The sequence below is a fragment of the Ranitomeya variabilis genome, chromosome 3 (genome assembly GCF_051348905.1).
Source record: "Ranitomeya variabilis isolate aRanVar5 chromosome 3, aRanVar5.hap1, whole genome shotgun sequence".
NCBI classification, from domain to species: domain Eukaryota; kingdom Metazoa; phylum Chordata; class Amphibia; order Anura; family Dendrobatidae; genus Ranitomeya; species Ranitomeya variabilis.
This window is the reverse complement of record NC_135234.1, coordinates 687,284,552-687,311,089: the sequence shown is the minus strand read 5'-3', so window position 1 is coordinate 687,311,089 and position 26,538 is coordinate 687,284,552. Positions and strand designations below refer to the sequence as shown.

The 26,538-nt window shown below is 43.0% G+C and overlaps 1 protein-coding gene across 5 annotated transcripts in view; it reads right to left on the bottom strand.

Moving 5' to 3' along the window:
• The window catches only part of FNDC3A (fibronectin type III domain containing 3A), a 381,088-nt gene that overhangs the window by 78,108 nt on the left and 276,442 nt on the right, over window positions 1-26,538 (bottom strand). For all 5 annotated transcript variants that reach the window (XM_077298073.1, XM_077298074.1, XM_077298077.1 and 2 more), the window contains 3 exons: window positions 18,913-19,070; window positions 16,883-16,942; window positions 425-563 (listed from right to left, as the gene is read on the bottom strand). In XM_077298073.1, the coding sequence (XP_077154188.1) occupies window positions 425-563; window positions 16,883-16,942; window positions 18,913-19,070 (357 nt within the window). The remainder of the gene's footprint in view (window positions 1-424; window positions 564-16,882; window positions 16,943-18,912; window positions 19,071-26,538) is intronic.

The following is a 26,538-nucleotide window of genomic DNA, read 5'->3' as shown; positions in this document are numbered from 1 at the left end:
AAATATCCCGCCAGGGAGCACCACAAGGTGTTGAGCAAAGCTGCAAGACGAAATGCGCCATTACCATTATATAAAGGACGTATTCAATGGAACAGATCGTGAAAGGTGTGATTTCCCTCCTCCATATAAAATCCATTTGCTCGAGTTATAATAACACAACAGATGGCATATCTGAGGGATTTCCTTACTTGTTGCTGCAAAACAATCGTCTTTATATGTCACACGCCTGACAGCAATGGTTCCACTTACATCATGCTTCATCAGCAATAGTAAATGTAACTACAACAGACACGCTCTGCTAACTATTTCCTCATCATTAGCAGGTAATAAACACTGTTTTTGGGAAAGAGGTTGGCCACTACCAATTTACTGACCAGCTATTACAGGTTGTGTCCGGACATTCCCTGTGCTTGACACGACTCACCTTCCATTGAAGGGAAAGGGAATTTTTGGTCCGATTTGTAATTCGGGGAGCGTTGGGAGTTTCTGGTTCACAGCTCATTGTGGTAAAGTTTACAGCCTCAGAAGAGTTTCCTTTAACAAAGTTTAATTCTGCTTGCACTCTACAGAGAAAAAGGGAGAAAAAAATGAGTATTTACAGTATACAGACCCCACTATGCTCACTGGATTTACTTAGACTAGAAGTACAAAGTTTCTAAAGTTACAAACACTTTGTCAAAACTCAAACATAATGATCAGATGTAATTTAGTTCATACAAAGGATATAGTGCATAAGCACTATAATTTATAATAAATAATTGAGACATTTATTCCACATCATTATTTGACAGAGTCATGAGATTGTAGCTAGTCAGTCATTTATTATTTATAACAAATGAACATCATGTAGTGAAATAATTTGATCCCTAATACAAGATATTTATCAGCTAACATATTACAATCCACTTGCATAATGTTAATATGGGAAAAAACAACACGTTCCCAGAGGGTCAGAATAATTTTTTTTTTTTTTTTTTAAATATAAGATGAAATGATAGACAGCCCTGCACTCTGCAGCTACTGTGTACTACAGCGCACAGCTGAGTGCGATTACAAACACTTTCCGCTTTTATCTCACAGCAGTCAGTCAGGGAGTGGTGGGAAGCACAGCTGAACTGAGAGATTTTCAAAATACCTATGCATTTTCAGCTCTCTTCACAACACCTATGCTTTCCTCCATACCAATTGCATTGAGATGAAAGCCAAAAGTGTTTGTAATCACATCGAGGTCTGCTGTACTAGTCACAATAGCTGCAGAGATCAGGAATGAGAACTGAGCTGTCGATCCATTACATCTGATCTTCCAAGTGCATTCTTTTTCCCCCCCGTCACAATACCGCCTGCTTATCATTGGTCAATGTCACACAGAGGAAAAAAATAACACACTCTCAGAGAAAAGTCTGTGGTAAAGCCCCACTAGGCTTATTATAAAATATAAGCTATACTTTACAAGATAATATCTCCGCAACGGAAATTATAAAATAAAAATTAAACCGTTCACGACATGCGCCATACATGTACAGCACATGTTGGATCTCCCCCTTTGATGTGGGCTCTGGCGAAGAGACCACATCTTACCCGGCACATGTCAGCTGATTTGAACAGCTGACATGTGCCCCTAACAGCCGTGGGTGGAGTCGCGATCCACCCGCGACTGTTAACTAGTTAAATGCCGCTGTCAATCTCAGATAGCGACATTTAACATGATCGCGCAGGAAACGCGTCACTAATCCTGCCCATCTCACATGACCGCTGTTGCCGATGGGTTGGCATGAGAACCCGGGGTCTGCAGCAGACCCATGTGGTTGTCATTGCCGGATTGCTATGAGTGTCACCCAGCGGTCGGCGTCCATAGCAAATGAGCATTTCTGCTACTCAGACCAGGGCTGAAGCACAAGCGATCACAGCTTCTAGTCTCCCATGGAGACAACTGAAGCAAGTGAAAAGTTATATATATATATATATATATATATATAAAAAAAAGTTTTTAAAAATATTACAAAAATAAAACGTTTAAATCACCCCCCATTCACAATAAAAGAATAAAAAAAAAAATACACCTATTTGGTATCTCCACATTTAGAATAACCCGATCTATCAATATATAAAAATAATTAATCCGATCGGTAAACAGCGTAACGAGAAAAAAAGTCAAACCGCCAGAATAAAGTTTTTTTGGTCACTTCAGCATTGCAATAAAATGCAATAATGGGCGACCTTAAATGGTATCAATAAAAACATCAGATTGGCGCAAAAAAAATAAGCTCTTACCAAGCCACAGATCATGAAAAATGGAGACGCTACGGGTCTCTCAGAACATTACGTTTTGTTTTTTTACACAAACTTTGGATGTTTGATATCTACGAACTTGTAGTGACCTGGAGAATCATAATGGTAGGTCAGTTTTAGCATTTGATGAACATGGTAAAAAAGAAAAAAAAAAAAAGTTGAATTGCACTTTTTTGCAATTTCAATGCACTTGAATTTTTTTCCCCGCTTTCCTGTACACTATATGGCAAACCAATGGTGTGGTTCAAAAGTACAACTCGTCCTGCAAAAATAAAGCCCTCTCATGGCCATATTGATGGAGAAATGAAAAAGTTATGGCTCTGGGAAGAAGGGGAGCAAAAAACAAACACAAAAATGAAAATGGGCTGCAGTGTGAAGGGGTTAAAATAGTTTTACTTCGCTCTGCTGTCACTATTTTGTGATGTGGCTAGTTTAACATACTAAAATTGGTGAAAGGACCTCTATAGTGGAAAATATGTTATCGGAAAAAGACCTATTGCTTAAATCATTTTTCTTTGTGATAAATGCATTTACACAATTTGGAAGGTTTGTTTATTTTTTTTAATCAGATTGTGTTATGAAAAATAGAAAATAAGTGCTGCAGAATAATAAAGCTCATCTGTGTGTATACCAACAGATCCCACAAATCCACAGGCTAGAGCGACACCTTTCTTCCTTATTATGGAGGAAAGTAGGGTTATGTTAGGATACCATCTCCATGTGTCAGTAAACTGTGTAATATATCGGCGTATTAATAGTCACGGCCACTGTGAGCCTGAAGTGTGGGGAGTAGGTGGAATTAGTCATTGCCTGTGGGATGGCCGTTACATGAGGAATGGAGATACAAAGAGGAAAGTGATCGGCAATAATCACAGCGAGGGGCACACAAGTGGGCTAGATTTATGCAAACGGCTTTGTAAGGAAGCTGTATTTTAGCTGATTGGTTGAAATTTGTTATACCTTATGTTTAGAATTAGGCTACTTTCACACTAGCGTTAACTGCATTACGTCGCAAATCCGTTTTTTTGCCAAAAAAACGGATGCGTCAAAAAAGTGAAAAACGTATGCAACGCATACAGCATTTCGACGGATCCGTCGCAAATCCGTTAAACGTTTCCGTCGAAACTACTGGATGCGTTGCATACGTTGCATCCGTTTTTACCATCCGTTGCATCCGTTTTTACGACTGATCCGTTTTTACAATGGGAGGCTCCCAAATTTGATTGGCTACTGGAAAATATGGAAAACTATATAGTTACTGTTTTTACAGCCCATCTTTGAGGGTTTTAGTTTTGTGGCAGCGATGGAAGGTGTTCTTGGGAGGATTGCGAGTTTGGTTACCGACGTTATCTTTGAGACGAATTGCCTGGATATCATAGTGCGGGAGAAGGAGGCGGCAGCGGAAAAACGGAGGATGCTTCTGCAGCAACGGAGACGTAGGCGACTCTGGATACATCCGATTAATGAACTACGGATGATGATAAAGGGATCCAAACCCTAACCCTACCCCTAACCTCACCCCTAACCGTTTAATGAACATTTTCTGACAGTCATAGTGCCACGTATTTCAGTGCCACGTATTTCAGTGCCACGTATTTCAGTGCCACGTATTTCAGTGCCACGTATTTCAGTGCCACGTATTTCAGTGCCACGTATTTCAGTGCCACATATTTCAGTGCCACGTATTTCAGTGCCACGTATTTCAGTGCCACGTATTTCAGTGCAATACGTGGCACTGAAATACATGGCACTGATATACGTGGCACTTATATACGTGGCACTTATATACGTGGCACTTATATACGTGGCACTTATATACGTGGCACTTATATACGTGGCACTTATATACGTGGCACTTATATACGTGGCACTTATATACGTGGCACTTATATACGTGGCACTTATATACGTGGCACTTATATACGTGGCACTTATATACGTGGCACTTATATACGTGGCACTTATATACGTGGCACTTATATACGTGGCACTTATATACGTGGCACTTATATACGTGGCACTTATATACGTGGCACTTATATACGTGGCACTTATATACGTGGCACTTATATACGTGGCACTTATATACGTGGCACTTATATACGTGGCACTTATATACGTGGCACTTATATACGTGGCACTTATATACGTGGCACTTATATACGTGGCACTTATATACGTGGCACTTATATACGTGGCACTTATATACGTGGCACTTATATACGTGGCACTTATATACGTGGCACTTATATACGTGGCACTTAAATACGTGGCTGGCTGGGGTCTTGTGGCTGGCAGTCTTCTCTCTGGGTCTTGCTGGCATATGTGGGGTTGAAGGCCCAGGCCAGGTTTATATAGATTTGGGGGTGTCTGGCCAATTGGCAACAAAATCCAGCTTCTGAGCATGCTCAGTGTAAAAAAACGTATTGCAGCGCTGCATTGCGTCGTACGACGTGTCCCGACGCATCCGTCGCTCATAGGCTTCCATTGTAGCCAACGACGTATGCCGCAGGATGCGTCGCGACACGTTTTTTAGGCGGAGACAAAAAACGTTACAAGCAACGTTTTTTGCCGACGACGTGTGGCCAAATTTCGACGCATCCGTCGTAAAACGGACACGACGTATGCCAATCCGTCGCCATACGTCGCCAATACAAGTCTATGGGGAAAAAACGCATCCAGCAAAAACTTTTGCTGGATGCGTTTTTTCTGAAAAAAGACGTTTTGAGACGTAATGCAGTTAACGCTAGTGTGAAAGTAGCCTTACACATTGACAAGCCCACAATGCAAAATGGTTACAATTTGTAAAATGGCTTTCTCTTTTGCTTTTTAGTGTCAATATGTTTATTTAAAGTTTTTCATAACAAGATATAACAAAAACAACCCTCCATGCAAAGAAGAACATAGATGTTTGTAGAGTACCATAACAGAAATTTAACCCCTTCTCGACATGTGACGGTATAGTACGTCACATGTCGGGACCCCCGCTTTGATGTGCGCTCCGGCGGTGAGCGCACATCAAAGTCGCGACATGTCAGCTGTTTTTTACAGCTGACATGTGCGCGCAATAGCGGCGGGTGAAATCGCGATCACCCGCCGCTATTAACTAGTTAAATGCCGCTGTCAAACGCAGACAGCGGCATTTAACTACCGCATCCAGCCGTGCGGCCGGATATGAGCGCATCGCCGACCCCCGTCACATGATCGGGGGTCGGCGATGCTCCTCCATTGTAACCATAGAGGTCCTTGAGACCTCTATGGTTACTGATCGCCGGTGGCTGTGAGCGCCACCCTGTGGTCGGCGCTCACAGCACACCTGCAATTCTCCTACATAACAGCGATCTGATGATCGCTGTTATGTAGCAGAGCCGATCGGGCTGTGTCTGCTTCTAGCCTCCCATGGAGGCTATTGAAGCATGGCAAAAGTAAAAATAAAAAGTTTTTAAAAATGTGAAAAAAATAAAAAAAATATAAAAGTTTAAATCACCCCCCTTTCGCCCCAATCAAAATAAATCAATTAAAAAAAACCCCAACCTACACATTTGGTATCGCCGCGTTCAGAATCGCCCGATCTATCAATAAAAAAAAAGCATTAACCTGATCGCTAAATGGCGTAATGAGAAAAAAATTCGAAACGCCAGATTTACGTTTTTTTGGTCGCCACGACATTGCATTAAAATGCAATAACGGGCGATCAAAAGAACATATCTGCACCAAAATGCTATCATTAAAAATGCCAGCTCAGCACGCAAAAAATAAGCCCTCACCTGACCCCAGATCACGAAAAATGGAGACGCTACGAGTATCGGAAAATGGCGCAATTTTGTTTTGTTTTGTTTTTTGCAAAGTTTGGAATTTTTTTTCACCACTTAGGTGAAAAATAACCTAGTCATGTTAGGTGTCTATGAACTCGTACTGACCTGGAGAATTATAATGGCAGGTCAGTTTTAGCATTTAGTGAACCTAGCAAAATAGGCAAGCAAAAAACAAGTGTGGGATTGCACTTTTTTTGCAATTTCACTGCACTTGGAATTTTTTTCCCGTTTTCTAGTACACGACATGCTAAAACCAATGATGTCGTTCAAAAGTACAACTCGTCCCGCAAAAAATAAGCCCTCACATGGCCAAATTGACGGAAAAATAAAAAAGTTATGGCTCTGGGAAGGAGGGGAGCGAAAAACGAAAACGGAAAAAGCTCCGGGGGTGAAGGGGTTAAAGGTAGTCATATCCATAAGGAGGGTCAGTCACATAAACCAAACAAGGAAGACAAGACAAAACAGACTAGGGATAAAAACAGCAGGGGAAATAACACCAATACAGTCTACTTAAATATGGGGGGCAATCCAATGTATCATGACATTGAGAGTTGATAGTTAGGTGTGCGCAGGTTTATCTCAACGTACTAGCAGTGTTAATGAGCTTTACATGCATTCGGACACATATCTAAATCCTCAGCAAACTTCCCCCCACTAGAACAATTTAAGTTAATAGAGACCATTAAAGATTAAAAATTCAGGGGGACAGCATGAGGGCCCGAGTCAGGGGAGCGCCGGGGTCAAGGTCGAGCCATGGGTTCCAAATCTGAAAAAAAGCATTCAAGTCGTCACTCCTAGTTGCCTGGATTCGTTCACACAGTAAGATTTCATTCATTCTGTCCCTCACCATCGAAATGGATAGTGTCTGAGTTCTCCATTTAGCTGCTATGTGAATTTTAGCTGCCATACAAAAGGTATTCACTAATCTCTGAAAATTCTTCGAAAACCCCTGTTGCTTCTTGCCCAATAGAAACACCGCGGGGTCAATGGGTATTGGTTTGCCAAATAATTGGTTGATAATTAATTTAACTTCTTGCCATAAAGTCTCAACAATCGGACATTTCCACCAAATGTGGAGCATATCCCCAGGGATATTACAGCCTCTAAAGCAATTTTCAGAGATGTGTGGATAAATAGCATGTAGTTTTGTTGGAACATAGTATGCCCTATGTAGCACTTTAAGTGATGTTTCAGTTAAGGATGTCTGCCTTTAGACAGGGTATCACTACATATGTGCCACGTCTCCAGAGGCAAGACAATCCCCAGATCATCCTCCCATTGTAGCATATATTTTAGTTTCCCTGATGTATGTGGGACATTCATCGTAGAGTATATTAACGAGATTATCCCATTACCCATAGGATCTCCAGAATACCTCTGTTCAAAACTGGTGAGCCGAAAAGGGGTCTCACGTGACAGAATCTGTCTGGCAAAGTGAAAAACTTGGTTAATGCGCATAGCCTCTCCAGTCAGAGGGCCATGACATTGTACAAATTCCCGTTTAGTGAGCAAAAAATTAAATGGCGTACAGAGGTGCTTTAACATGGTAATCCCCTTCCCAATCCACCAGGAGAACAATGCAGGTTCCAATCCTGGCTGGAACATAGGATTTCGAAACAATGGTGTAAGGGGAGAAGACTTAGATTGAAGACTGTGCTTAAATCTCTCCTTTCTCCAAATGATCAGAGAGAGGGCCGAGAAGGGAGCTGTGACCTGAATGTCTGGTGGGAGTCTCATTGTAGACCACAAAAGGCCACAAAGAGTGTATGGTTGCAGAAAGTAGGATTCTAGTTGTACCCATCTAGGAGTACTACTGCTAGGGGAGAGTTTGGCCATTTGAGCTATTTGAGCCGATTTGAAATATAACAAGAAATTAGGTAGTGACATTCCACCAAGCTTCCTATGTAGGAACATTATGCTTTGTTTAATGCGGGGTCTCTTTCCATTCCATATATACTTGGAAATAGTTGACTGGATGTCTCGGAAACATTTCAAAGGGATCGTAATAGGGAGTGATCTAAATAAGTATAGGAATCTCGGCAGAGTGACCATCTTTATAGTGTGTAACCGGCCCAGCCATGAAATTTTTAAGCGAGACCATTTTGCTATATCTGTCTGGAATTTTTTAATTAAGGGGGAATAGTTCCATTTAAAAAGAGAGGATTTATGAGTCGTGAGATTAATTCCTAAGTAAGATAGGAAATGTTCCTTTCTTGTAAAGCCGAACTGTGAAACCAAATTGTCTTGATCTATCCTAGGAGTGTTAATAAATAAGGCCTCTGACTTATCAACATTGATCCTAAGACCCGATATTTTTTCAAATGTGTGGAGAAGCGAGAATAGATTAGGCAGAGTGGAGTATGGGTTAGACAATGTGAGTAAAAGATCGTCTGCAAAAAGGCTCAGTTTATATTTTTCGCCAAGGTCCGTGGGTCCTAATATGTTAGGATTGTCTCTTATGGCTGCAGCTAACGGTTCCATGGCTAAAGCAAATAATGCTGGTGACATCGGGCAGCCCTGACGAGTTCCTCTTTGTATATTTATAGGTAACGGTTTAGTAGATGGGAGTTTGAGGTATGCTGATGGTTTGTCGTATATTAGTTGAAGGCAGGATATCAACTTCTGAGGGAAGTTAAATTTGGATAACACTGAAAAGAGATATGGCCAAAGAACTGTATCAAAAGCTTTTTCAATATCTAAAGCTAGTACCATTAAAGGTTTCTGCGTACGGTTCGCTGAGTGGATGATGTTGAGATTTCTACGTATGTTGTCAGGTCCTTGTCTCATCGGGATAAAACCCACCTGATCCCGATGTATAAGCGAGGGGAGTAATTTGTTCAGTCTATCGGTGATAAGGGACGTGAAAATTTTTAAGTCAACATTTAATAAAGAAATGGGACGGTAATTTTTAACTGATAAGTGATCTCGTTTTGGCTTGGGAATGACAGTTACGTGGGCAACATAAAACTCAGGGGGCATTTGGGAGCCTGAGAGAAGGGCGTTGCAGAAATCTTTAATGTGGGGTAAAAGGAGACCTCCAAATTTTTTGTAATAAAGGGCTGACAGACCATCCGGTCCCGGAGCCTTTCCCGTTTTTAATTTTTTGATTATTGCATTAATTTCCTCAGGAAGGATTTCTGGCTGGAGTTGCTGAATAGCAGATTCGGAAATTTTAGGAAGGGTAATACCTTGTAAGAAGGAATTCAAGGAATTCAAGGGGGTGGTTTGAGGGGAGGAGTACAATTTTTGGTAGTATTCATAAAAGACTTTATAAATGACCTCTGGGTGAGCTGATATGCGTCCTGAGTTATCCTTGATGGAGGGAATGGAATTTAAAAATTCTCGCGCGCGTAGCTGGCGTGCTAACATTCTGGAGGGTTTATTTGCCTGCTTATAAAAGGAGGCTCTAGTCCAGGCAAGATTTTTTTCTGTTTTAACAGTGAGTATTGTGCTCAGCTGTTTTTTTACATCTGAAATTTGTTTTATTAGATAGCGAGATGTTGATAGCTGATTAGCCTGCTCTAGCTTGAACAGTTTGGTTTCCAGTCTATTTTGGAGGGCTGATCTGTTTTTTTTACGTGTAGAAGCTATTTTGATTATGGAGCCGGTTATGAACTTTTTATGGGCCATCCAGATGTTCCCAGGGGAGGAATCATTAGTTACATTAGTTTGGAAAAAAAGTTTAAGATCTTCTTTGAGTTGGGAAGATATAGTGGGGTCTGTGAGCAGGGATTCGTTTAGGCGCCATTTAAACAGGCCAGACGTGGTAATATCAAATTTAAAGACCGACAGAACGGAATCATGGTCTGACCATGCTGATGGGACGTGTCTTGAATATAGAGCTGATGTTAGTGTGTTTGCTGTCGTTAACTGTAAGTCAATGCGAGAGTACGATTTGTGTACCGGTGAGAAGAACGTGAAGCCCCTTGCTTGCCCGTTGACTTCCCGCCACACATCCACTAATCTATTTTCACTCATCAAGTGTAGAATTTTTATTCTATCCCTCTTGGAAACATCAGATCTCTGAGCTGAGCTACTGTCCTGGGCTGGATCAAGAACCATATTAAAATCACCACACCAAATCAGGTGGTGGTATGAGATTTGGGAAAGCTTTGTTAGAATTATTTTAAAGACCCGGAGCTGGGTAGTGGCAGGGAGATAACTATTAATGATACAGAGTTTTTTTACCCTGCAGGGTCCCCTGTAAAATAATGAACCTTCCCTCTGGATCTGAATATGAATCAGTTAGGTGGAAAGGGAGAGAGTTTTTGAGTAATATAGCAACACCCCTGGTTTTTCTGTCCCAAGAGGCAAGGAAATAGCGGGTATAGCTAGAGTCAAAAAATTTAGGGGAGGATGTAGTGGAGAAATGGGTTTCCTGTAAACACAAGACATCAGGTTTGTGTTTATGGTAATCTATGAATGCCCTCCTCCGTTTAATAGGTGAGTTTAGTCCCTTTACGTTGTGAGAAATCACTCTACACATTGTCAGAAAAACAATTATTGCTTACTGGTCCGAATACCCGACCAGTCCCACCAAATCTCCTCTGTTGAAGGCTGCAAAGCAGACAGCATTGGGTCAATCTACAAGAAAACAAAGGGAAAGAGACAAAACAGGGGAAAACAAACATATAAAACATTAAGAGAACAAGAGTGTGAGCTCTTGGCTCACAAAAAATGGAGATCCGGAGTACCATATTAAAAGTAAACCGGGGATCACCAAAGTAAGGCAACATGTGGTAAACCCGAGGTCCTACCCGTTATAATTAGAAGCCCTGCCAGGGATAGGGGGGGGTGGGGAAAAATGGGGGGAGGAAGGGGGGAGAAGGGGAATCTAGTATAAAAATAATAAATAAATAAAATAAAAGGAATAAACAGATGCGGGCATATTCAGATAAATTCGAAATCGGGAAAATACAGATCAATCTGATGATAGTAAACGGTCAACTCAGAGTAACTCAATATAGCCAACCGGCGGATTCAAAATAGTGCCACGTCTGGTGGAATAAACCCTAAGAATCCAGGAAACAGTCAAGTGATTCGTGAGCATTGGCTCCTGGTCGTAGGAACTTGCTGCCATTCTTTAGCCGGTCTGGATCTTCTTTGCGGAAGTGGAGGCGGAATATCGGCAAGCGGAATTCCAGCTTGCTCTAACGCCTTTTTGCCTTCATCCAGAGTACGACAAATATGTAGCTCGTTCTCATGTGTAAAAGATAAAGAGAATGGGAAGCCCCAGCGATATTTTACTTGCGCTGTCTGTAGTGCTGTGGTGATTGGCTTAAGGGCTCTCCTGCGGAACAACGTGGCTGGTGCTATGTCCCAGAATAATTTCACAGAGTCTGGGAGTCCAGGAAGTGCAGATAAAGATCTCGCAGCATTGAGAATTAAATCTCTAGACTCCTCATATTGCATTTTGAGAACCACATCTCTGGGGAAATCTGGGGATCGTGGCTTGCCCAGAGCCCTGTGAATTCTTGTGATATGTAACGTGGACGGGTCTGTATGTGGCAGAAGCACAAGAAATAAGGCAGTGACTGTCTCTTTCAATGTTACATAAGATTCTGGTAGTCCACGTACTCTAATATTTCCTCTCCTAGACCTGTTTTCTAAGTCCTCACTTCGCAGCTCTAGATCCATAATGCGATCAGCATGAAGCTTAAGGGTCTCCTGGTCTTCACTAAGGGCCTCCGCAGTAGCCTCCATTTTTTCTTCCAGACATACTGTGCGCTGGGTAATATCTTGCAGCTGGGTGGAGACTGCATTCATGGCTGCAGAGAGCTCCGTGCGGAAGGTCTCCTGGAGGGTTTTGGTGAGCATTGCTGTGGATATGACAGCGTCTCCTCCATTATTCAAATCCTCCTCGTCCGCTCCCTCACTGAGCTGCAGTGCCGGGGTGGGAGTGGAGACAAGCGCGGCGGCCATTTTACCTGCACCGCTGCCCGCCAAGAGCTCGGTGATCGGACGACTTGCCAGCTGCCCTGCGCCTCCCTTCTTGGGCATTGTGAGCCTCGAGGTTCTCGGAGGTAAGGGGGGGCGGACCGCTGTGAAATTATCCCGATTCCAACGTCTATAAGGGGGGTATACGGGCCTCGGGTTGCGGAGCTCAGCCGAGCACTTCCTGCTCCATTAGAGTCCGCGCATGCGCCCTCTCTTTTGCTTTTTAAGAGTGACAGAGAGATGGCCAGGGGAACCGGGCTTAATCAGACAGGAGAGGACAATACTTAAAGGGAAAAGTTACACTAAAGTGACTGATGATATGTCAGACCTCAACAAATCTCCGGATCTAAACAGCCCTACAGCTCTTTGACACAACTAGAAATCTCCTAAACATGGATGATAAAACAATGGATTTTTTTAATATATGTTTCAGTAACAGAAATGTGTCTAGGAGTGCGCCCATCCCAAGGCATCCACAGTCTATGTCCTTCAAGTAGCATTCAGTGCTTTCATAAGCCCCTTGACGTCCATTGTTTGTGTCTATCCCATAGGATATGTTGGACGGGACAATCTCCGTCATTCCCATAGACACTAAAGAGCGCTCGCTCTGCAGAGAGTTCCTGTGTTCTCTATGAGAAAGAGTCTCATATCCCGGGGAGAACAGAAAGATCTGCAGTTCGAAATAAGACTTGCCGGATTCTTATCTTCCTTAACATCATCTGTCGGGAGCTAATGTATATGAGGGGCGTAAGTGTGCATGTGTGATCCATTCGGGTCCATTCAAACACAGGACTTAGATCCCTCATTCTTAGATTTGGTAGGGATCCTAGTGACCTCACATTTATCACCTATCCTATACCACTAATGTTATTACCATTAACTACATAAGCATGGATAGAAATATTATTATTATTATTATAGCGCCATTTATTCCATGGCGCTTTACATGTGAGGAGGGGTATACATAATAAAAACAGGTACAATAATCTTGAACAATACAAGTCACAACTGGTACAGGAGGAGTGAGGACCCTGCCCGCGAGGGCTCACAATCTACAAGGAATGGGTGAGGATACAGTAGGTGAGGGCAGAGCTGGTCGTGCAGTGGTTTGGTCGATCGGTGATTACTGCAGGTTGTAGGCTTGCCAGAAATATCACCAGAAATATTAATAACAACCCAGAAGTCATCTCATAATGCAAGCAGCATAGTGACCATTGGAGAAAATAAACCGTATTAACCACTAAGCCATGTTTTTGAGGATACAATATCTATAAAATCCCAACTGAGTACTAGAAAACTATTTGTCATTTGTAGATATTATCAGTTGTGCGCGTCATTACCAGATCCCCGATGCCTCTTACTATGAAGTACAGCCAGGGCTGTGGAGGCGGTAAGCCAAACCTCCGACTCAGACTCAATTTCCATGACACCGACTCCACCAAAATGGGCTCCAACTCAGACTCCACGAGCCCGACTCCACAGCCCTGGGTACAGCCCCATTGTGTTGTTTGCCAAGTTCTACATGTTCCCAGGTCACCACACTACCCCACCACACACTGTGGAGCGGTGAATCCCAAGTAATGCAGCTCAGCTTATTCCCTTGGAGCTAAAACACAGAAACCAAGAATGGCCACCACCACACAATGTACAGAGCTGTGGTGCTCCGGTAAGAGCAGATTTTGTGCTGCACCCCAAGCAATCTGAGACTGATCACCACTCCTAAGGCCACGTTCAGTATTTGGTCAGTATTTTACAACAGAATCTGTAAGGCTACTTTCACATTAGCGTCGTGTGACGCACGTCGCAATGCTTCGTTTTGGAGAAAAAACGCATCCTGCAAAGTTGCCCGCAGGATGCATTTTTTCTCCATACACTTGCATTAGCGACGCATTGCGACGGATTGCCACACGTCGCATCCGTCGTGCGACGGATGCGCCGTGTTTTGGCAGACCGTCGGCACAAAAAACCGTTCAACGTAACTTTTTTTGTGCGTAGGGTTCTGCCTCCTCCTCCCCGGAACTCACAATGGGCAACAGATGTGTTGTAAAACTGCATCCGCTGCCCACGTTGTGCTAATTTAACACACTGTCCGTCGGGCCGACTGTTTGCGACAGCCCGTACCGACGGACTAGTGTGAAACTAGCCTAAGCCAGCACTTGATGCTATTAGACTTACAAATACTGATGTAAGATACTGACCAAACACTCAATGTGACTCAAATATAGGTCATCAATATCTTAGTTCTGGAGAACATCTTGTATGACCTTCCACCCCAAGTGCCAGCAAAACCTTTTAAATGTATGAGTACACTCCTAGTAGCTGAAGGGTTGCCAAGGATGGAAAACCTTAGTTTTTTTTTTCTTCATATAATTACGGCTAATTACATTTTCAAACTTAAAAAAAAAAAAGGTACACTGTCCACGTATGCTCAACAAAATAGTAGAATTGTAATCCACGCAATAGTTGAAGAAAATAAATACTTATGACAGACTTTAGGTTGTTTATGAAGGAGCTTCAAACTGCCAACGACGTTCTTACAGAAGAGGATCTAGTTTACGGTCTCGCTGCAGCGAGATCACAAATCACTACTTGTACACTAGCGCCATCTATAGTGTGATAATTAGAATGCATTCTCTTAAAAGCAAGAGGGAAAAGCTATTTTTTCTTGTTAACATATAATTAGGCCCACTCCTGAAGGAACATGCTTTTTTTTTGTGGCATATCTGAACTGTGGCCTATTGATGTGGTCTCAAACTCCAACCCAAGATTATGGCTAAACTGAACAAAGTATAACAACCATCATTGAGCTCACAAATGCAATTTATTCTATTGCCTTAAAGGGGCTGTTCACCATTGAACACACCCCTTCTAATTGGCCCCAATTGCTGCATAAAATAAAAAAAACAACATACCTACTCAGCATTGATCCGTGTCCCCAGAGATCTCATGACATACAATGTCAGGTGAGCGCTGCAGACGTCTCAATTTTCATCACAGCAGACTTGCAACATAGGAACAATAGGCATCATAAAGCTTTGGCTTTAAAGGCACAAGTAATATGGTGTGCAGTGAACGGGATATGCCAATAGGTTCCAACATTAGAGTTTTCATTAATAGCTACTCCGTAAGTCACAGATGAAGGCACTTGGGCTACTCCTAAGCAAGAAATGCCTACTAAAGTGTCTGAATTGCTGCAACCTCACAACAGAAAAACATTTCAAGCACAACCTTTCTGAAGCATGGCACCCTGGCATTTCCTATACGAAGTAAAATGGTGTTGGTGACCTGGCATCATTGAGCATAGGCTATACAGCCTCGACTGTTTAGGTCCTGCAACAGCATAGGTTGGAGAGACAGTCTTGGAGTCAGAGAAGGGTCCTCTCATCCCTTATTACCAGGTGAGTGGTCTGAGAATGTTCCTGAGAACAATGGCACAGCTGGTTTCTACAGACAGCATGTCTCACAGTCTACGGGCAATTACTATAGCGACCACCAGGTCCACAACGCAACACCGGGGCTGTCTGACGAGACGCGCAACAGCGCTACAATATATACAGAACTGCTAAGTGGATCCACGTTGCATACATTTTATTTGCAATGAGCAATGGACTTATGACACATGAAACTGGATACATGAAATATATTCATATAGTACATCTTATCTGAATTACAGTTTTCAGATCTATAGTACATTGGCCCTAAAAGTGAGCTTGTGAAAACAGATCTGTCACCACATTTGAAAATACAAAACTGCATACGTTATGAAACAGATCTAGACCAGGGGAGGCTGCTGCACTTACTCTAAAAATCCACATAAGAATGGCTGTATAATCTTCATATTAAAAAAAAAAAAGAAGCACATAATGTGTTCAGCTAAGCAGTGAGAGCGCTCATGAATCCAAGTGTATTCAGCCTCTGCAGCTTGCACTGAGCAGTGCGAGATCTCAGCAGCAGGACGGATGCTAAGGAGCTGCCAATGAGGCCAAGGAGACAGAACTTTCTTAAAGGATAATATACAGCCATTCTCACACAGATTTCCTAAGTATATACAGCACCCTCATCAGGTCTCAGATCTATTTGTAACATATGCAGTTTGTAATGTGAAATCTGGGGACAGATCAGTTATAAGTCTTTTGAGTTAAGTTTGTGCTTAAAGCGGCTGTCCTCTACCTTTATATAGATAAAGCCTATGCTTAGGATAATGAATACCAGATCGGTGGGTTCCGACAACCAGCACCCCCGAAGATCAGCTGTTTACGTGCATGCAGGATGTGATCAGTTGCCAAGCTGCACAGCTCTGCTGGCTGTATAGTAGCTGCGGAGCATTCCTGAACATTCGTATGATTAGAGGTGGATCTGGTGTATCCCGCAGCAGCCACTATATGGTTGATGGAGATGTGCTGTTCCACTGTGCAACTGAACAAATCTGTCAGCAGCCAGCTTCGGGAACAGTTGACTGGTAAGGGTGAAGGGGGTCACAACTCAATGAACCTGGTATTGATGACCAATCCTACAGCCATCAATATACAAGTCCCAGACAACCATTTTACTCAATTATGGCACAGCAAAAGGTTTCCCTTCTGATAGTGTATGACACTATTTATACTGCAGAGCATGAACACATCACATAGTCACACGTGGGTCCTTCATAAAAAAAGATGTATGTTCACATCAAAATAATTTGGAAACGGTTGGCGATTAACTTACCAGTAACCAACATGAGCTAGACATGAGCCATTTATCATTTCATGATAAAACTGAAACACTATAACTGATGTGACAGATAGACAAAATAATATCCACAAACTAAATACAGCACAACACATAATGGTGTCACCGACCTGGCGTGATAATCTGTCGCAGGTCTCAAATCATCCACAGTAACACTAGTTTTCTCTCCGCTGAAAAGAAAATGAAAGCATCTGTGACTTAGCTGTGCAGTCATTTGATGTGTGAAAATAATTTATTTCTAGACGTCTTAGGCATTTACACTATTGCTCCTATTAAGGCAATTTGCATGCAGTATATTCTTTCAAAAATGTTATTTGTCATTTTTAGAATAAAACAGAAGAAATTCTCAAAGTCAAAACCAACAACTAAAGTCAAGCAGCTCATTGCAAAACTTATACTCAGCAATACTCTGCAGGTGAAGAAAAGCAGATGTTTGACCTCAGTGAAAGCTGATCGAGAACATAATAAACTGATCAGCGCTTACATAACCCCTTTACCCCCCCAAGCCTGTTTGCACCTTCTTGACCAGGCCAAATGATAAAGTGACACTAGGCAGAATTGTATGTGGTTATAACTCTGGAATGCTTCAATGGATCCCACTGTTTCTGATACTTTTTTCATGCCATATTGTACTTCATGATAGTGGTAAAATTTATTTGTTATGATTTGCGTCTGTTTGTGAAAAAAATCTGAAAGTTTGTGAAAATTTAGCAATTTTCAAACTTCCCACGTGTCAACTTTACATCAGCACAATTTTTAAACATAATTTTCTTTGGTTAGGAAGTTAGAAGGGTTGAAGTGAGACATTGAGGGGCCTAGATGCCAAAAAAAAAAAAAAAAAAACCCAAATGTGACACCATTGTAAAAACTGCAAACCACCTAAGGAACCAATCTAGATGTGTGGTGAGATACATGACATTTTGGAATGCTCTCTTTCATGGAATTATGTGCAGATATCATGTTGTGTTTGGAGAGCCCCGAATGTGGGGTGGGCCTGGAGTGCGCGGTCCCCCTGCGTCATCAGCTGATCAGGTACCTTACTGGATTACCATCTTACCTATGTGTCACTTGGTTCTTTATCTTTGCAGGCTCTTTTTATCTTCCTGTTACTATTAAGTACTATTACTATGGTGTCTGCAGTGGCTATTGGTGCCCTTTGTTCCAAGTGCACAGTGCCTGGCTGCTGTCGCAGTGGAGATCCTGCATTTCCATGCGTTCTGTGTATTCTGAAGCAGATTTTAACCCCTCACCATTGTTTAATTCCTGTTTTGTACATTTATATTTAATAAAGATGTTGGCATAATTCTGTGGACTTTGTTGCACCATTTTTTGTGGTTTCTTTGCTTTTGCAGTATTTGGTGTGTCCTGCAATATTCCATGTACAGGCATTTGTTTCCTCTTTCACATGCAATATACCCTCATCATAATGAATAGAGGATATTTATGGTTTTGCCTGTGTTGTTTTCCCTGCTTTTACTTTATTTTACTAGAGCCCCGAATGTGCCTGAACAGTGGAAAACCCCAACAAGTGACCACATTTTAGAATCTAGACTTCTCAAGAAATTTATCTAGACGTGTGTTCAGCACCTTGAACCCCAAGTGCTTCACAGAATTTTACGTTGATCCGTAAAAATGGGGAAACATTTTTCCTTCAAAGCTGTTTTAGCCCCAAATTTTTTTTCAGGAACAGCTGACACTCGCCGGTGAAAATTGCCTGGACATACTCAGTACGTCTAAGGTTGGCAAGCGCCACCTGACCAAGGTCGTGAAGGGGTTAAAAGGCAGTGTCAGCAAGATCAATTCAACACTACGGTATTTGAGTTTTTGAAAGAATGTGATATCGAAAAAAGCAAAGCAGAAAAACTTTAATTAGCCATACGCTGTTGTACTAAAAAGAAAAAAAACACAAACTGATGTTTCCTAGAGCATGTGTGAACAAGGCTTTAGGAGACCGTCAACGGTTTCTTTTCTGTACTACATGCACAGTATATGCCTTGCATAAAACCAACCTGTACAGGAATAGCATCTGCTGAGCATATTCTTCTATATGAACCAGCTTTATACTGATCAAATGAAGAAAACAGCAAGGGCAGGTCTTCTTAATGATTCTTTCAAGGTGCCAATAAAATGAGTCACATACCTGTATGCAACCTTGTATTTTCCATCCTTCCCATTGTTGGATATTAGTATTTCATAAGTGTACACTTCAGGGGTAACACTCCCATCATTTTCTTCACTGATCAGGCTGGAAGGAGGCGACCAAGTCAGTATTACAGACCTTGCCTGAATGTCAGATACCTAGAGAATGACAAATAATTATATGTAATATAAAAGGCAAAATCAGATATAATAATAATAATAATAATAATTTTATTTATATAGCGCCAACATACACTGTGTGCAGAATTATTAGGCAAGTTGTATTTTAGAGGATTATTTTTATTATTGATCAACAACTATGTTCTCAATCGAAGACTCAAATATCAAAGCTTAATATTTTTGGAAGTTGGAGTGGGTTTTTTTTTTTAGATTTGGCTATCTTAGGTGGATATCTGTTTCTGCAGGTAACTATTACTGTGCAGAATTATCAGGCAACTTAATAAAAACCAAATATATTGCCATCTCACTTGTTTATTTTCACCAGGTAAACCAATATAACTGCACAAAATTTAGAAATAAACATTTCTGACATGCAAAAACAAACCCCCAAAAAATTAGTGACCAATATAGCCACCTTTCTTTATGATGACACTCGCCAGCCTTCCATCCATAGATTCTGTCAGTTGCTTGATCTGTTTACGATCAACATTGCGTGCAGCAGCCACCACAGCCTCCCAGACACTGTTCCGAGAGGTGTACTGTTTTCCCTCCCTGTAGATCTCACATTTTATGAGGGACCACAGGTTCTCTATGGGCTTCAGATCAGGTGAACAAGGGGGCCATGTCATTATTTTTTCTTCTTTAAGACCTTTACTGGCCTGCCACGCTGTAGAGTAGTTGGAGGCATGTGATGGAGCATTGTCCTGCATGAAAATCATGTTTTTCTTGAACGATACCGACTTCTTCCGGTACCACTGCTTGAAGAAGTGGTCTTCCAGAAACTGGCAGTAGGTCTGGGAGTTGAGCTTCACTCCATCCTCAACCCGAAAAGGTCCCACAAGTTCATCTTTGATGATACCAGCCCATACCAGTACCCCACCTCCACCTTGCTGGCATCTGAGTCGGAGTGGAGCTCTGCCCTTTACTGATCCAGCCTCTGGCCCATCAAGAGTCACTCTCATATCATCAGTCCATAAAACCTTTGAAAAGTCAGTCTTAAGATATTTCTTGGCCCAGTCTTGACGTTTTATCTTATGTTTCTTGTTCAAAGGTGGCCGTTTTTCAGCCTTCCTTACCTTGGCCATGTCCCTGAGTATCGCACACCTTATGCTTTTTGTTACTCCAGTAACGCTGCAGCTCTGAAATATGGCAAAACTGGTGGCAAATGGCATCTTGTTAGCTTCACACTTGATTTTCCTCAATTCATGGGCAGTTATTTTGCGCCTTTTTTGCCCAACAAGCTTCTTGCGACCCTGATGGCTATTTGCCATGAAACGCTTGATTGTTCGGTGATCACGCTTCAAAAGTTTGGCAATTTCAAGACTGCTGCATCCCTCTGCAAGACATCTCACAATTTTTGACTTTTCAGAGCCCGTCAAATCTCTCTTCTGACCCATTTTGCCAAAGGAAAGGAAGTTGCCTAATAATTAAGCACACCTTATATAGGGTTTTGATGTCATTAGACGACACCCCTCCTCATTACAGAGATGCACATCACCTGATTTACTTAATTGGTAGTTGGCTCTCAAGCCTGAACAGCTTGGAGTAGGACAACATGTATAAAAAGTATTATGTGATCAAAATACAACTTGCCTAAAAATTCTGCACACAGTGTATTCCGCAGCGCTTTACAAATTATAGAGGGGACTTGTACAGACAACAGTCATTACAGATAACAGATACCAAGAGGAGTTAGGGCCCTGCTCGCAAGCTTACAAACTATGAGGAAAAAGGGGAGACACGAGAGGTTGATGGTAACAATTGCGTTCGTTGTTCGGAGCAGCAATAAAGTAAGGATCGGGTGTTCATGTAAAGCTGCATGAACCAGTTAAACAGCCTAAATATGAAACAGTACAGACACAGAGGGCTATTAACGTCAAAGTGTATGAGAACATAATGCGAGGGAACCTGATTATGGTTTAAGTTTTCTGAATGGGCCACACAGGGATAGTTAGGTTAATGTGTTGAGGCGGTAGGCCAGTCTGAACAAATGCGGTTTTAGGGCACGCTTACGACTAATCCACAATCCCTACAGTTTTTTAACCTGGGTAGTGCATTCCAAAGAATTGGCGAAGCACGTGAAAAGTCTTGGAGACGGGAGTGGGAGGTTCTGATTATTGAGGATGCTAATCTCAGGTCATTAGCAGAGCAGAGGGCACGGGTAGGGTGGTAGACTGAGACCAGGGAGGAGATGTAGGGTGGTGCTGAGCTATGGAGTGCATTGTGGATAAGGGTAATAGTTTTGTAATGGATTCTGGAGTGGATGGGTAACCAGTGTAATGACTGGCACAAGGTAGAGGCATCGGTGTAACGGTTGGTGAGGAAAATGACTGCAGCATTCAAGACAGATTGGAGCGGGGAGAGTTTGGTAAGAGGGAGGCCGATTAGTAGAGAGTTACAATAGTCCAGACGAGAATGAATGAGTGAAACAGTAAGAGTTTTTGCAGAGTCGAAAGTAAGAAAAGGGCGAATTCTAGAAATGTTTTTGAGATGCAGATAAGAAGAGCGAGCCAGTGATCGGATGTGGGGAGTGAATAAAAGCTCGGAATCAAGTATGACCCCCAAGGCAGCAGGGATGTTGCTTGGGAGTAATGGTGGAACCACACACAGAGATGGCAATGTCAGGCAAAGGTAGGTTAGTAGAGGGAGAGAACACGAGGAGTTCAGTTTTTGACAGGTTCAGTTTCAGATAGAGGGAGGACATGATGTTAGAGACAGCGGTAAGACAATCACTGGTATTTTCTAAAAAGGCAGGCGTCATATCAGGAGAAGAAGTGTATAATTGGGTGTCATCAGCATAGAGATGGTACTGGAAACCAAATCTACTGATTTTTTGTCCAATAGGGGCAGTATACAAAGAGCAAAGGAGGGGACCTAGGACTGATCCTTGAGGAACCCCAACAGTAAGGGGAAGGTGAGAGGAGGAGGAACCAGCAAAAGAGACAGTGAAGGAGCGATCAGAGAGATAGGAGGAGAACCAGGAGAGAACGGTGTCCTGGAGGCCGATGGAGCAGAGCATAGTGAGGAAGAGCTGATGATCCACAGTATCGAATGCTGCGGAGAGATCCAAGAGAATTAGCATGGAGTAGTGACCATTATATTTAGCTGCTATTAGATCATTAGAGACTTTAGTGAGGGCAGTTTCAGTAGAGTGTAAAGAGCGGAAATCGGATTGTAGAGGGTCGAGAAGAGAGTTAGCTGAGAGATAGCGGATAAGACGGGAGAGGACCAGGTGTTCCAGGAGTTTAGATATGAAGGGAAGATTAGAGACAGGTCTATAATTAGCGGCACAGTTTTTATCGAGGGTTGTTTTTTTAAGAAATGGATGTATGATGGCATGCTTAACCCCTTCTCGACCTGTGACAGAGCGTATGCGTCATGAAAGTCGGTGCCAATCCGACCTGTGACGCATATGCTGTGTCACAGAATGATCGCGTTCCTGCAGGTCGGGTGAAAGGGTTAACGGTAATTTTACCCGACCTACAGGAACAGGGGGAGTGGTACTTCAGCCCGGAGGGTGGCTTTGCCCCCACGTGGCTACGATTGCTCTGAATCTTTGACCAGATCTCCGTAAAAGGGATACTTCGTTTCCAGGGCCTTTTTTCCCGTAAAGCGCTTATCCGGTCGCTCCCTGTGTCGCCGGACTATATCTAAAAAATCCGGATGGGAGGCGAACACCCTATGGGATCGCTTGGTTCTTTTAAAAGATACCGCATGATCCGGAGCCGAATTAGGGTCATCAACCTTTAGCGCGTGATTCACAGCTTCAATGAGAGAATCCACAGTCGATTGAAACTCCGGAGAATCCGGGTCCAAGGATGCCTCAGACTCATACTCAGAGTCATGATCGCTGCGAACCCCTGGAGAGGGTGAGCGAGAAGTGGAGCTACCAGAGGTTGAATGGCGTGGTGAATGCTCAGGTGAGGTAGTGCGGATCCGTTTTTTGGATGTCTGTACCTCCTTCAGGTGAGAGCGGCCCCTGCTGGCCAATGATTCCCCTGTAAGGGAGGGGTCTCTTAACCCAGGTAGATGAGTGCCCCGCTCCCCAGAGGGGTCATGAAGGCATTCAATCGCTTTGGCCAGTGAAGCCATGGACTGCGACAGTGACAAGGCCCACTCGGGGGGGGCTAGATACACTGGGGTCGGTAGCGGTGGAGGGCTCCTGAGCACATTGGGCATCACAGGCTGAGCAGAGAAGGGAGCTTTGAGGCCGAGAGGAGCCTGGCAGATGGTACGCGCAGTAAAAAAAGGTGGTATGTACCTTTGTAGTCTTTTCAGCCCTTGACTGCGACATGATGTACCCCAATATAAGTAAAAAAGCTGCTAGTGAAAGCGATGTGGGGTAAAGCTGCAGGAAAACCCCTAGTGCAGTCTCTTTACCCAGGTCCTGTGTCCAGCAATCTGATGAGGTGGCGCTGAGTAGGGGAAGACCGGCATCCAGGAATGCTGACACGTGCAGAAGGCGGCCGGAGCTGCTGTGCAGTGGGGGAAGATGGTTGTCGAGAGTTGGGAGGTAGTCTCGCAAGGAGCGAGAAGCGCCAGGTCTGGGGGCGGAGCCAAAAGAGTGATGCGAGCGGTGGGCGGGGCGTATTGTGATGCGGCCCGCACTAGGCCAAAGCCGGGGACTTAATTTATGGCTTTGGCGCGCACCCACAGACCGCCGGGAAAGATGCCGCTGAGCCCTGTGGAGTCCCTGCCGCTATGGAGCCCTCCTATGACCGCCGGAAAACGACCCCTCCCGGGTGGCACTTACTCAGATATGAAGGGGATGGCAGATGCCGCAGGACAGAGCTGTGCCCGGCGTAGTCAGGACGGTGCAGGGTTGGGGAAGCCTCCATCCACCATCCCCTTAAAAGGGGGGTGGAGAGGAACCATCCGCCTCCTTCCATCATCCGCTTTTTATCAGTGGTGATGCAGTGGGGGCTGCACGGACGCCACGATGTAGGGTGCCTCTGAGCATCCGAGGGTATAACCTGGTGGGCAGGGCAAAATGTCCGGCAATAGGCCTGGCTGCAGAAGAGGATACGTGGAGGTGACACTCCATGTGCTCGTCTGTTAAGGGAGGAGGGGAGATCTGTGACCTTGAAGGGGCCCGTCGCCCCTAGAATCAGCCCAGGCATGGCATCCCACGTCGCAGGAGAGGATACAGAGAGGCGACACCCTCTGTGCTCGCCTGTTGTTGGTTCAGGGAGATCGGAGCCTTGAAAGGTTCCGTCGCCCCTTCATCCAGGTAAAAAAGTTAAATAGTAAAAAAAAAAAAAAAAAGAGAAATTCTGGTTTGAATAGCAGACCCTGTGTGCCTCCGACAGACACTAAGCTTGAACAGGGTCTCTGGAAGCCAGCATGAGGGTGTATACTGCAGGGAAGGAGCTAACTTTTTGTCTCAACTAAGTGTCAGCCTCCTAGCGACAGCAGCATAACACCCATGGTTCTGTGTCCCCCAATGTGGCGAAGTAGAAATATTGGATATTACTTCGTACATCAGATTATATTGCATCATTTGGGATTATGTTATGGTACTTCATATAACAGATATTACCTAATATATTCGATTATATTAGCTCTTATAAAATTATATTGCCTCATATGGAAATTATATTTCCCCGTGCAACAGATGATATTACCTCACATTGGATATTACCTCATATATCGCCTCATAAATGGGATTATATTATCTCAGATATCACATCATATATCAGATTATATTACCTCATATATTGGCTATTTCCTCATACATTGGATTATATCACCTCACATATGGGATCTCGCCTCATATCAGATTACATACCCTCCTATATTGGCAATTTCCTCATCTTTGAGATTATATTACCTAATATATTGGATATTACCTCGTATATCGGATCTCACCTCATACATCAGATTATATTACCTCATATATTGGCGATTTCCCCATATATGGGTTTATATTACCTCATATATCGGATCTCGCCTCATATATTGGCAATTTCCTCATCGTCATGCCTAAAGGCAACTCCATTCTAGAAACAACGGAGCTAGAAGTGGCGTGTGCTTGCCGCGCACTGATACTCTGAAGGCAACGGCCCTGGTGAGTTTTGCAAGGTGGCATTCGAGGTGAATGTGTCTCCGCCCGTGTGTGCCAACAACATGGGCCGTGTGGACAGGGCTTTTTGCGTGTGGAGTCAGTGCGGCTATGCGGAGTGGGCAGGGGCTATGTGGAGTGGGTGTGGCTTGATACATACACACACTCAGCTATATATATATATATATATATATATATATATATATATATATATATATATATACATATACATATAGATAGAGAGAGAGAGAGATGTAATGCTAATTGCTGCAATCACAAACCAATAACTCAACTTTTCCTTGGGCAGAGTTGTAGGAGGCTTTTCTTTTTCTTTTTTTTTTTACAGAATGAGCTGTAGCTTTTACTGGTAGCACTTCGGGATATATACAACTTTTTGATCTCAATCTATCCAGGTTTTTTTTTTTGTTAGGGTCAGATAAGGCTGGTTTCACACTTGCGTTTTTTGCCGCTGCGTTTTAGCGCTAAAAAACACATGCGTTTTTTTTTCTATACTTAACATTAAAAATGCATGCTTTTTTTGCATGCGTTTTGCCATGCTTTGACATGCTTGCGTTTTGTTGCAGAGATGCAACCTGTAGTAATTTCTAGTGGTGTTTTTTTGCTGCAAAAAACCGCATGCATTTTTTCGCGGCAAAAAAACGTATTGCTGTCTATGTAAACGCATGCGTTTTTAAGCACATGCGTTTGTTTGCGTTAATAACGCATGCGTTTTTATAGAAAAAAAAAAGAATACAAACTTATAAGCCACCCCCCACCATCAAGGTGATAAAGGGATCCTAACCCTAGGTATCCTACCCCTACCCCTAACCCTACCCCTACCCCTAACCCTAGGGATCCTAACCCTAACTCTACCCCTAACCCTACCCCTAACCCTAGGTATCCTAACCCTACCCCTAACCCTAGGTATCCTAACCCTAACCCTACCCCTAACCCTAGCTATTTCTATTTATAGTGGGTTTTCTTGTTGATTTTGATGATTGGCAGCTGTCACACACTTCTCAGCATGCGTTTCAAAAACGCAAACGCAGGAAAAAACGCATGTAAACGCGGCAAAACGCCGCGGTTTTTTTTCTGCATGCAAAAACGCATGCGTCTAAAAAACGCAGCGTTTGCACGTGTTTACATGCGTTTTTTCACCACATGCGTGTTTTTTTTTTAAACGCTGCGTTTTTAAACGCAAATGTGAAACCAGCCTAACCAAATATAGCAATTCTAGCAATCATTTATTTTACTTATTTATATGTCAGCGTTCATCATCCAGGTTGAATAAAATGATATTATAATTCGGCTGTTATGGTTGGGTCGCTGGGAGTGTTAGTAGGATGAAGTGTCAGAATTATCCAAACTCCATGTAAACCACTTAAG